Raw genomic sequence first — 13,141 nt, 5'->3', positions numbered from 1 at the left:
AATCCTTCTATGTTCTGAAGCGTCTCTTATTAAAGTTGCACTCTGTTCGCCTTACAAATATTCTTTACTATACAAACTGATGACTGTGTGTTTTGAAGCCTTTCATTCTGACCTTTAACTAATGCCTAAAATTGCTTGTCGACTCATCACTTTGTATTTTTGTATACCTTTTACTTGGTTGTCTGTCCTGCTTTTCTAGCTCTTTATTGCTCCATTTTTCAGCGCCGTGCCAGCAAATTCTGCAAGGTTTGCTCTCAACAGCAGAAACTTATCTTAAAAAAAGAGCTAATGCATTGAGTTAATACAATATCATCCTTCATAGTGAATGCCAAGCCTGCACATCCTTGAACGAGGGTTGCTAATATTGACTTACTGAGATGTACTTTCCTGAGGTGCTGGTCTAGAACAGTTGCTCTCCAGAACTGGTGTAACTTGTCCATGCATCACTTAGCTACTTGTATTGTTGATGTTCCAATTAAAATAATGGAAAAGGTTTAGAGGAAAGTGCAAGGGGGTGCGATAAATTTAGATTTACTTGAACATTTTCTGATATTCTTCCTGCGTACTACACTAACAGAGGTTTTTCTTTCTTGTTTTGTTCTCTGCAGTTTCAGTTCTGAATCCCTTGCTGTTGGAACCTATATTGAAATATATGCCTATACGATGGCTTCAGTAACTCAAGGCATTTTCTCTTATTTGTAAATGTGTGTAATTTGCTTGTGTGTCATCATGCAGAGATACTAAACATAATCTGTACATGTACATAAGGTGGAATATACATACCTGTAATATAAAAAAAACTTTTGACAGTATGGCTTATTCAGACTGTGACTGGCCAGGAGAACCAACAGGGAGATGATGGCACTACAATGGGTTACTGCTCTGTGTCTGTGTGAGCAGGATAGCTCAATAGACTTATGTTATGAAACCTTCCTGGTCATGTGACACAGAACTGGGGGAGAACACAATGAGCACAGACTTCTCCCGGCTGGTTTACCTGATCGGGACATGTCAAAAGTTGTTTTTTGTTTTTTAAATATTTACAGGTATGCTTTAACTGCAATTCCCTGAGACTCAAATTATACACGTAGGTTTTTTGAGCTAACCATAGGGGTGGATACAAAAGAGAAATAATTCTTTTCTCAATAGTATACTTTTGGATCCACTACAACTAAAACTTTGGTGCGATAAACTGCATGTCTGATTCTTTCCTAACAGTTATAGGACTGGGAAGATGTACTGCCTGGAAAAAGAAAATGGTGGAGAAGGTGAAGAAAGGGTTGCTAGTTTTCAACACTAATGCTGTTTTTCTGTACAGGCCAGGATGTGTACTTAGCAAGCTGTGCTCAAGATTCACTTATCCGCTTGTGGAAAATAGTTCCCAAATCTGGAATAAAAAATCTCAAGATTGATGATGAAGAAAACTACATAAAGCTCAAGGAGAATGTATTTACAGTTAAAGAGGAAGGTACGTAATTTTTACATTTATACGTAACTTGAGAATTCCTAAGCCTCTATGCAAAATCTGTAACAGGGCTGCCACAGTAACATGCATATGCGTTGTATCTGTGCGGTGGGGAGGAACATAAGGGCTTGGGATGCCCTGATCCACTTTTAATATCAATTTACTGTATCTGCCATTAAAGGAGATGAATGGTTTGTTCTAGGTGAACTTGTGTCACCCTAGTCATGGTTCATGTAGTGCCCTTGTGCTGCTTCTTTATTTTTCCTATTGTTCTAGGAAAAGTAATAATAATAATGCTTTTATTTGTATAGCGCACACAGATTGCGCAGCACTTCACCTATCTGTATGTTTTGGGTGTGGGAGGAAACTGGAGTACCTGGAGGAAACCTACCACATATATCAATGGGTTGCGTCTGGTATTGTGGCTCAGCTTCATTTAAGTTGATGGGACTGAATTGCAGTACCACATACATCCTATGGAAATTAGCAGTGTTTTTTTTTTTCTAACTTTGTGCAACCATTTTAACCTTTTTTGCTGCCATGGCAATTTTTTACAGTTTAACATATAAAAAACTTAATTATAAAATTAAAATAATCCTGTTATATTTGCATAGCCATATATTTTCATCCAGCAATTTATGCTCATCGGTGGCTGAATGCAACTGTGCATGCAGGGGTAACATTTTTACAAAATGTATGTAAAATTAGTCCGCGATGCACATTACCTCCTAGATATATGTGCTTATGATATACAGAGTTCTTACACATGACATATGCCTATATCTGTGTGAATATATAGTCATATAGTCAATTATATATCAGAACTGAATTAACCAAAAATTTCTGAAATACACATGTAAGTTTTTGGGTCATAAGTGGTGACTGTATGTGCAATTGCGGTTCTTAAGGCCATAATACATGGCATGATTTTACAGGGGAAGCAAGCGCAGACCTGTCAGCTCAGAACTCACTTCTTCCTAGTTTCTCACTTGCAGCCTGTGCTATTACATGCACATACCATGCACTGGGAGAACAATCAAACGTGTGGGCTGCCCTTCAAAGTCAGTGGCGGTCTGACTGCTGCTGACATTGGGATCTCTTAGCATGTTTAAAGACCACAATCACCCGACATCTTGCATGTCGGCTGATCGTTGCTCTCTTTAACTTGTGCTATTACATGATACGGTTATCAGCCTTAACAGCCGGTAATCTTTCAAGTGAGGCTGATATTTGTTTTGTGTAATAAGGCCTTAAGTCTTTTAAATTACAAATTACATCCCACCACTATGACTTAGGGCTGGGCGATTAATCGAATTAATTCGATTAATCGTCCAGAACGTTGAAATCGATTTGATTTTTTGTGAAAATCGTAAATTCGATTTTCACAAAAAATCATTTCGGGCTGCGGTGCCGGGGAGGAGCTGAGAGAAGGGGGGTTGCGGTGCGGTCCGGCGGGAGAGCTGTAGAGGGGCGTGGGTGAGCGGGGAGAAGATGCTGGGTGGCCAGGCTGGAGAGGGGCGGTGCAGTGCCGGCGGCCTCCAGCCACTGACAGCGCCGCCGCTGACCTGCCCCCGCCCCTTCCACTGAGCGTCCCACTCCCCTCCCGGCCAGATATGGAGGTCCCGGGTCTGTGGAGGAGGAGGAGCAGGGACTACAGTAGGTGGTGATCGCGGCGCTGCGGGTCACGGAGCTATACAGCGGGATGGGGGGGGGGGGCTCGGTGCAGACCCCCGTTCCCGCTGTATAGCTCCGTGACCCGCAGCGCCGCGATCACCACCTACTGTAGTCCCTGCTCCTCCTCCTCCACAGACCCGGGACCTCCATATCTGGCCGGGAGGAGAGCATGTGTGCGGAGGTGAGAGGAGGAGGAGAAGGAGATGTATGTGCCCTTCTGCTCCAATCACCTCCAGCTGCACCAGTCACCCCCCAGTCCCCTCAGTGTCCCCCCAATCCCCTCATTGTTCCCTCAGTGTCCCCCCCAGTCCCCTTCAGTGTCCCCCCCCAGTCCCCTTCAGTGTCCCCCCCCAGTCCCCTTCAGTGTCCCCCCCCAGTCCCCTTCAGTGTCCCCCCCCAGTCCCCTTCAGTGTCCCCCCCCAGTCCCCTTCAGTGTCCCCCCCCAGTCCCCTCAGTGTCCCCCCCCAGTCCCCTTCAGTGTCCCCCCCAGTCCCCTCAGTGTCCCCCCAATCCCCTCATTGTTCCCTCAGTGTCCCCCCCCAGTCCCCTTCAGTGTCCCCCCCAGTCCCCTTTAGTGTCCCCCATTGTCACCCCAGTCCCCCAGTGTCACCCCAGTCCCCTTTAGTGTCACCCCAGTCCCCTTTAGTGTCACCCCAGTCCCCTTTAGTGTCACCCCAGTCCCCTTTAGTGTCACCCCAGTCCCCTTTAGTGTCACCCCAGTCCCCTTTAGTGTCACCCCAGTCCCCTTTAGTGTCACCCCAGTCCCCTTTAGTGTCACCCCAGTCCCCTTTAGTGTCACCCCAGTCCCCTTTAGTGTCACCCCAGTCCCCTTTAGTGTCACCCCAGTCCCCTTTAGTGTCACCCCAGTCCCCTTTAGTGTCACCCCAGTCCCCTTTAGTGTCCCCCAGTGTCACCCCAGTCCCCTTTAGTGTCACCCCAGTCCCCTTTAGTGTCCCCCAGTCCGCTTTAGTGTCCCCCAGTCCCCTTTAGTGTCCCCCAGTGTCACCCCAGTCCCCTTTAGTGTCACCCCAGTCCCCTTTAGTGTCACCCCAGTCCCCTTTAGTGTCCCCCAGTGTCCCCCCAGTCCCCTTTAGTGTCCCCCCAGTCCCCTTTAGTGTCCCCCATTGTCCCTCCAGTCCCCCAGGGTCACCCCAGTCCGCTTTAGTGTCCCCCAGTCCCCTTTAGTGTCCCCCAGTGTCACCCCAGTCCCCTTTAGTGTCACCCCAGTCCCCTTTAGTGTCACCCCAGTCCCCTTTAGTGTCACCCCAGTCCCCTTTAGTGTCACCCCAGTCCCCCTTTAGTGTCACCCCAGTCCCCTTTAGTGTCACCCCAGTCCCCTTTAGTGTCACCCCAGTCCCCTTTAGTGTCACCCCAGTCCCCTTTAGTGTCCCCTTTAGTGTCACCCCAGTCCCCTTTAGTGTCACCCCAGTCCCCTTTAGTGTCCCCCAGTCCCCTTTAGTGTCACCCCAGTCCCCTTTAGTGTCCCCCAGTCCCCTTTAGTGTCCCCCAGTGTCCCCCCAGTCCCCTTTAGTGTCCCCCCAGTCCCCTTTAGTGTCCCCCCAGTCCCCTTTAGTGTCCCCCATTGTCCCTCCAGTCCCCCAGGGTCACCCCAGTCCGCTTTAGTGTCCCCCAGTCCCCTTTAGTGTCCCCTTTAGTGTCACCCCAGTCCCCTTTAGTGTCACCCCAGTCCCCTTTAGTGTCACCCCAGTCCCCTTTAGTGTCACCCCAGTCCTTTTTAGTGTCACCCCAGTCCCCTTTAGTGTCACCCCAGTCCCCTTTAGTGTCACCCCAGTCCCCTTTAGTGTCACCCCAGTCCCCTTTAGTGTCACCCCAGTCACCCCTCATCTATACCTGTACTACTACACCCCTTATCCACTATACCTCCACTCCTACACCCAACGTAGATGGAGGCACAAACATGATTTCCTATACTATATGGGGGCTCTGTTACACTGGAAATCAATACAGTTGTTGTCTAAAATATTAAAATAGTATCTGATGTTGCAGGGAGAAAATGTTCTGTTTATTTAGCAAAAAAGGAAAAAAATCGAGATTTAAATCGAGAATCGTCAAAAAATTTAAAAAAATCGAGATTTTATTTTTTGCCCATATCGCCCAGCCCTACTATGACTGCATACTTCCAATGTGCGCACCTGTTCACACTAAAAGAGAATGGAGGAGATTTATCAAACATGGTGTAAAGTGAAACTGGCTCAGTTGCCCCTAGTAACCAATCAGATTCCACCTTTCATTTTCCAAAGAGTCTGTGAGGAATGAAAAGTGGAATCTGATTGGCTGCTAGGGGCAACTGAGCCAGTTTCACTTTACACCATGTTTGATAAATATCACCCAATATCTATAAAAAGAAAAGGAATATGGAGCACTCTAAAGGGAAGTGAGTACTATGTAATGGTATAGTTGAAATAATCTACACAATTACCCCCCCCTCAAACTGTTGTTACCGTCCATTTGATGAGAGTCCTGCTCGTTTGTGTCTTAAATGTTTCCGGTTCCTTGCTTAGGGTAAAAAATGATCGTTGTTCCAGACATAAACCACTTAACCTTTTCACAATTCTTATATTTTCAATTGTTCAGCAAGTTTCAGCACATATAAATGTACATACTTAAATAATTATATTGCCGGGTGCTCATGAAGAGGCTCATAGAACATCAATACGTCCTAGTTCAGTCTTTAACATATTGGTTCACCGAGGAGAGATGGTAAGTCCCATTATGTCCATGATACACGTGCAACATTTCAAGAGCTTCCGCTCTGTTTGCCTGAACATCTTGCAAGATTTTACATAAAATTTTTAGATTTTAGAAAATCACAAATCATCACATAATATATGTCAGGAATGTTCAGTGAGTCTGGTGTAAACTGGGCCTGTTTTTACTTTTTGTCTGACACACCCGCTTGCCTTCCAGACTCCTGGCAATGCAGGAGTTACACTGCTCACTGCTAGCCTTGATCGCTGCAGCTGAGCAGTGTTTTTTGAGTGACAGATACCTCTGTCTGTCTGGAACCTTGAAGATCAGAGCGCCGGTCCAATGGGGATCTGGACCGGGCTCTTGATCCTCATAAATGAAAGCAGAGCCAGTTACTTCCCTGCTGGCAATTAAGGTTCATACCCTGATCCCTGCTCCCCCTGTCTATTCCTGCGATCCCCGTTCCTAATTCCTCTGTTGCTTGACTTACCTGAACTCCTGCTTGACCTTTTGACTATCCGTTTTCTTCCTGATTTTGTACTGCGTAGTCCGTTTGGTTCTGACCTGGCTTGTCGACTCTCCCATATTGTGTTTGTCTATCTGTCTTGTTCTGTGTTACACTTACTAAGTTTAGGGCATGTCTTCGTGGTTGTCCGCGGTCGCCTAGGGCCGACTTAGGCAAGTAGGTAGGGACAGTGGGTGGGTTCAGCTTCAGGGCTGACTGTCTAGTCTTGTCTCATACCTCCCGTCCTGACGATACATATTACAAATATATTATACATATTATAAATATATATACACCTACAAAAAAATACTGTACCCAGATGTAATATAATCACAAACGCATTTTTATTGATAACAAAGACATATATAAAAATGCAATAAAAACACAAACTGGATCAGAACGGATGATTACAAAAATCATGGGTAAAGTGCATGTACTAGAGTGCCGGCATGTAGCAGGAATGTGCAGAAATGCAAGTGCTGTAAGTACTGCAAGTAAAGTGCCTGGCACAATAAATAAATAAGGTCTACATGTTCAGCAAGGGTTCATTACAGTAAGCAACATATCCCAAAAGACCATAAACCGATATCACAGAAAGCCCTATCACTGAAACATTACCTAAGATGTGTGTTCATACAATACCCATGAGTTGCGCCCTGACGCGCGTTTCGGCAACACGCCTTTCTCAAGTTTTAGTCCTTATCTCTCATTGCTGCAAGCATTAATACCATGTCATATTACCAGGGGTATAGCTAATGGTTCAGCAGATAAGGGCAAAACTAGTCCAAGACCAGGCCTGTTTTTAGAGTTCATGCTGCCCTAGGCACTTTGCATGCTGAGGCCCCCCCCCCCCCCCCCCCCCCCCGACACTGGCAGGTTTTATGCATGATATGTACCCTTGCACTTGTGTGCCGCTCTGCTTGATGCCCGCTGTTCTCATCAAACAGACGTGTTGGAGGAAGGAAGGAGGCAGAGAACGTCTTACTTCGGGGACCACTTCTGTCCAGTGTCAAACTGGGGTACCTGGGGTCCACCAGAGGAAATTATTCTTGGGGCCCACCAATATAGAACCAGTGAGACACGACATGCTGACCCGTCCTATCCTGGATTATTCTGTATCTGACAAATCCCTTGTGAACAACATTTTCAGTCGAACTAAAACTCTCAGAATACCCTCCATTTATAAAGCTCTCAGGGTATGCTTGGAGTTGTAGTTTCTGATTTGATTTAATAAATCACTGTGTGCACAGTTTCTTCTGGTGGCTGCAATCTGTGGGTGACAACCAACAGCCCTGAAGGTCCAACAATACATCTGTCTACACTGTACTACAACTCCCAGCAAATCCTTAGGGCTGCAGACTGTCAGTACATGCTGGGAGTTTAAGTGCCTGCAGCTGTTGTAGTTGGGTCCTAGGTGCATTATACACTGGATGCTTTGTGGCATATAAGAATACATAGATCTGTATAAAGAAAGAAGAGATCCACGAATGGCACTTCACCTAAAATCTTCACCTTTATTGTATATAGACAGTATAGGACATGGACATCACGGAGGAACTCGCTCCCAGCTGGCGCAGCATCATGAAGACTTCTCTGACCACAACTCGTCTGCAGAGGGGCAACTGGGGGTGACTGGGGAAGGGAGGCAGCTGGGGGTGGCAGGGGGAGCAGCTGAGGGGACAGGGGGAGCAGCTAGGGGTGGCAGAGGGAGAATCTAGGGAGGCAGAGGAAGCAGCTGGGGGTGTTACGGTAGAAGCTGGGGGCAGGGGGAGAAGTTGGGGAGCAGCTGGAGGCAGAGGGAGCAGCTTGGGTGACGGGCAGTGGGAGCAGCTGGGGGGCAGGGGGAGCAGCTGTGGAGCAGAGAGAAGATGGGGGGCAGCAGCTTGGTGGGCAGGGGGAGTAGATGGGGGACAGAAAGAGCGGCTGGAGTGGCAGGGAATAAGATGGGGGGCAGGTGGGTTGACAGGCAGGGGGAGCACATGGGGGCAGGGGAGCAGCAGGGAAGGGCATCTAGGAGGAGGGGAGTGGCAGGGGAGGAGATGAGGGCAGCTGGGGTGACTGGGCAGAAGATGGGGGCAGAAGGGGTGACAGGCAGGGGGAACAGATAGGGGGCAGGGGGGCAGCTAGGGTGGCAGGGGGAGAAGATGGGGGCAGCTGGGGTGACGGGGGAGCAGCTGGAGTGACGGGAGAAGCTGGGGGCAGGGCGAGCAGCTGGGGGCAAAGGAGAAACTGGGGGTGCAGCGGGAGAGGTTGGGGGTTGCAGGGGAGAAGCTTGGGGGGAGCAGCAGGGGGGCAAGGGGAGCAGAGGAGAAGCTGGGGGCAGGGGGAGCAGTAAGGGGGCAGGGGAGTAGCTGGGGGCAGTAGGGGGGCAGGGGAGAAGCTGAGGGTGCAGGGGCAGCAGTAAGGGGGCAGGGGAGCAGCTGGGGGTGCAGGAAGAGAGCCTGGGGGGCAGGGGGGAAGACGGAGCGCAGGGGGAGCAGAGGCAGGCTAGGCTGAGCTGGGCTGGGCTGAGCAGGTCTCCCCCCCCCCCCCCCCCCTTCCCACCACAATGCAACTTCGGGGCCGGGGTGCAGCTGCCTCCGGCACAGACACAGGCTGGAAGCTGCAGCCCCGTGGTCCTGAACTTCCTCCCTGCTCGGCGGCGCTCACATGTGACGTCATCGCCGAACAGGGGAGAAGTCCGGGGCTGCAGCTGTTAGCTTCCGGCCTGTGTCTGCCTGTGTTAATGCGCTTCCTGCAGCTTAACGTGGTCTCTACCACATAGATCAGCTTGCAGGGACATACTCAGTCCACACCCTACAACCTACAATTTCCACACCCTAGACATTGGGGGAAAAAAACTCTACTGGGACCCCCCAGTGTGAATTGTCTCACTTCTTTCGGGCTACCTGCATCTGACCACACCAATCTGTCCCTCCTATTCCCTGGTCTACGATATACTAAACATGTTAGGGAAAGCTTCACCCAATATCCTTCATTCTCTCCTCAAAATCTCCTTCACATATCTACTTGCTTTAGAATAGGTAGTCACAAAGGTAATTTTAGGGTCCTTGTCTCTAGTGTCTCTCTTCATTCTTACTTCATCCAATGGTGTTCCCATGACTCTATTCTTATTTATTTTTTTAAGTCCTGACAGGTAACCCCTATCCTGAAACTTGCACATCTCCTCCAGTCTCTCCTCCACCCTACTAGGGTCCTGCACTATCCTTCTAACTCTCAATAATTCGATTTTATTAAGCAAACTGTCATTTTTGACAGGTTTTCTATTCTAAAAAAAACCTGCCACTTCTAGTGTGTTTTACTTTTTGTGAAAAACCTTCCAGATTTAGAGTGTGTGCCACATTAATAAGAGTGATGCAAAAAAGCCCAGACATAAACAGCATAATGGCCTAAAATTGACACTTTGTTAGTAAATGAAGCCTGCTGTGTCTGTTTCGGGAATGTAAGAAATATAAATGAGTTTTGCAATAACAGTGCAGTGTTTTTTTTTTTTATTCAAGCTTATAATCATTCATAGATTCACTAGTACACTGTAGAAATAAATGGCAATTAGATTAGAATTAGTTCCTAGTTTTTAAGACTTCTAATTTAGTGTTTTGTAGTAGGCAGAATGTTTAGAAAAATGTGAGTACAGCGAAAGGTTTTGTTTGCCGTAGAAAAGATGCCTGAATTTCACATTGCCATTGTACATTTTAATAATACAAAATAAATTCCCTTGTAGACAGCTTTTTTTCTCGATGCAATCACCTTCATTGTCAAAGGGAAGATTGTAATCTAGGAGAAGAATAGTTTGGTCTTTTGAAGTAGTCATTGTTATTCCGCAAAGCACAGAAGTGATACTGTTACCTTATAGCTCATCGGGGAAATATTTCACATGTCATTTTATTGATTAGAAGTCATTTAGCTTTCCTACTCTCCAGTGTGTGCTTCCAGCAAACGCTAATCATTGCATAGCTGAACAAAAAGCTTTGTCTTCATTGTTTGCTTTTGGTATTAATGCAGGGTCTAGTGTGGAAATAGAATTTACATGGAGCATTACTGTGGGCGTCATCTTTGCTGCAACAAAAATACCTTCAAAACATTTTTAAAGGCTGTCCGTGTTATTGCTGAGTTCTAAATTTTAGGATGTTTCTCATTTCTGAAGAGAGGCTTCTGCCCCCGAAAAGCAGTCCTACACCTCAAGTGTTTTAGATGAAATGTTAAGTAAAAGGGAACCTGAGCCCCTTGATCCAAAAGAAATCCAGAGACTGGTTAGGCTTCCTAATTTCTGACTGAAGGAGCAAAGTGCATTTAACTGGGAGTAACATCCATGGCATCCATCATCCTGCCCTGAAATTGTAAAAAGCTTTGGAGTCGAGTTTTGCCAATGCTGTCCTTGCAGCCTAGTAGGTCTCAATTTTGTGGCCTGAATGTAAAAAGTGCTCACTGCTAATGCACCCTGTCATTTTTGTTGCTGTTTCCGACCTTTGACACCAAAACAACGTTCTACAAGACCTTCACTGCCATGACCATACCGTGGCTGACCCTGGACCCCTTTTCCACCTACAGGGCTGGTTGAGGTGACATATAATTGTGCCATGATCTCTAGTTTTTATTAATATCATATTGGTGTAGCAGAAAAATTTTGATTGTTAAATTTTTTTTTTGTGATAGATAATTTAATAAAATCTGCAATCCTGGTGCTTTTTTTAATTTTTTTTTTTTGTTTTCGTTTACGCCGTTCACCGTGCGGGAACAATAATGTTTATATTTTAATAGATCGTACAATTATGCATGCTTCGATATGTAATATGTTTATTTATTTTTTATAATAGGCAAGGGGGTATTTTAAACTTTTATTGGGAGAGGGTTTGTAAGTTTTTTTTTTTAATACTTTTAAAGACTTTTTCATTACACTTTTTTTTTAAACACTTTAAACACAGTAAAATATGCAATCATTAGATTGCATATACTGATCTATGCTATGCCATACAGCTGTACAGTAGAAACCACGGCACTCGTTTTTCATGCAAGGATAGGTGAAAGTTTTATTTAACAGTGAGATACAAGGTTTAAACTCCGACCCTAGACATAAAGTACATGAAATGAGACCAATGTAATATGCAACCTGGACCTTCCTCAGGCCATAGGGTCTCTCGTGTGCTTCATATGAAGAAGAGGGTCCACCGACCCTCTTCTTCATATGAAGCACACGAGAGACCCTATGGCGAGTGCTGTGGTTTCTACTGTACAGTATTGGAGGTTGAAGAACCCATTTGCCACTGAGCACCGGCTCTAGAAAAGAGGTAAATAAAAAAAGTCTACAAACAGCTGACCTTCATGTCTCTTCTTCCTGCTCACTCATCTCCCTCGGCCTCTCCATAGGCCCCTCCATAGGATATAATAGAGACAGCAGAACCCGTCTTCACTGGCTTCTCTATAATGAAGACAGATTTGCCTTATAATGAACAGATAAAAAGTCAAGGGGAAGGTTGGGAAACTGCTTTTTGAGTACAGAAAGATACTTTTTTGCCTAATAAAACCTACTATAGAGTTTATTAAAATTTGTTATACTACTGATTTCTGAAAAAAATGACAGTTACACTTTAACCTTCATAGCACTGAAAAATAATTAAACCTGTGCTGTGATTAGCTTTTATAGGCAACCAAGACAGCTTTTCTTCTAGACACCCCCATGTGGGGTGTTAGAATTCAGGAAGAATTGCATGTAATGTTCCAAACTGTTGACACTGTTAGATAACTCTTAGGGCAAAAAAGTACCTTTTATGGTACCTATCTGTCTGCCCTTCTATAACGTAATAAAGTAGAAAAATGATTTTCCTGTGCAAATTGTCAAAAGTTCTGTTGTAGGCTGGAATGTCTCCGCACTACCCCTCCAATCCCCGCCTTGCTTGCTTGACACAGCTGTGTACTTGATCCTTCTCTTGACAAGATACTAAGTTGCTAACATCAACCCATTACTCCTCTGAGGCACTGTGGATAGAACAAGTCAAAATGTTCCACAAATTAGATTCCCAAAATGTTTGGTGAGAATTGAACCCAACTATAAAGGTTATGCCAAACAAAGAGGGCTCTACTTCATTTACAAAGCAAAAAAAAAAAAATTCCTAGTGCATCAGACCATAGCGCTGTACTTGTTTTTTTCCGATGCTTCATAGGAATGAATAGAGCCGGCTAAGGTCCGATATGGAGATGGGCGGGGGGTTCAGGGGTGAGCCTCCCCGCGATCTTACTTTTCCCCTACCCTGTGGATAGGGGAAAAGTTGCTTTTACCTCTTTTAAGCTGATTCGTTCATATGGTGAACATCAGCCCATTCTGTCACAACCCTAAGGAAATTCTAAACGTCTTATATGTTTTGTGTGAACCCAGCCTTATCATGTATACTTGCTTTGTTACTTTTTTGCCACAAATACAAACTTTTCTCAGTTAAAAGGGAAACTATCAGCAGGTTAGACGAATATAACGGGCTGACATCTCCTACCTTTATCTTTAGCATCATTTCCATGCAGTTTAAGGCTGCATTCACACGTTCAGTGTTTTTCCCGTTCCGTGATTGTGGTCCGGCAGCAACCTCCGTGATCTGTGCAAAACAGTCCGTTTTTCATCCGTTTTGCATCTGTTTTGTATCAGTGTCAGTTTTTTTTAATGGATCTGTGTTAAAGCATTTTAAATTACATTGATTACATCACATCCGTGTTTTTCACGGATGAACACGGATGTCACATCCGTGTACATCCGTGAAAAACACGGATCTCATTGATTTCTATGGGGAATCCTTTCCGTGCAT

General features: G+C 45.7%; 1 protein-coding gene across 2 annotated transcripts in view; it reads left to right on the top strand.

The window, feature by feature from the left end:
* ELP2 (elongator acetyltransferase complex subunit 2) overlaps positions 1 to 13,141 on the top strand; it is a 147,586-nt gene that overhangs the window by 49,267 nt on the left and 85,178 nt on the right. For both annotated transcript variants that reach the window (XM_069958154.1, XM_069958153.1), the window contains exon 8: positions 1,319 to 1,468. In XM_069958154.1, the coding sequence (XP_069814255.1) occupies positions 1,319 to 1,468 (150 nt within the window). The remainder of the gene's footprint in view (positions 1 to 1,318; positions 1,469 to 13,141) is intronic.

The sequence above is a fragment of the Dendropsophus ebraccatus genome, chromosome 2 (assembly GCF_027789765.1).
Source record: "Dendropsophus ebraccatus isolate aDenEbr1 chromosome 2, aDenEbr1.pat, whole genome shotgun sequence".
NCBI classification, from domain to species: domain Eukaryota; kingdom Metazoa; phylum Chordata; class Amphibia; order Anura; family Hylidae; genus Dendropsophus; species Dendropsophus ebraccatus.
The sequence above is the reverse complement of the archived record's forward strand: the minus strand, read 5'-3'. Positions and strand labels throughout refer to the sequence as shown.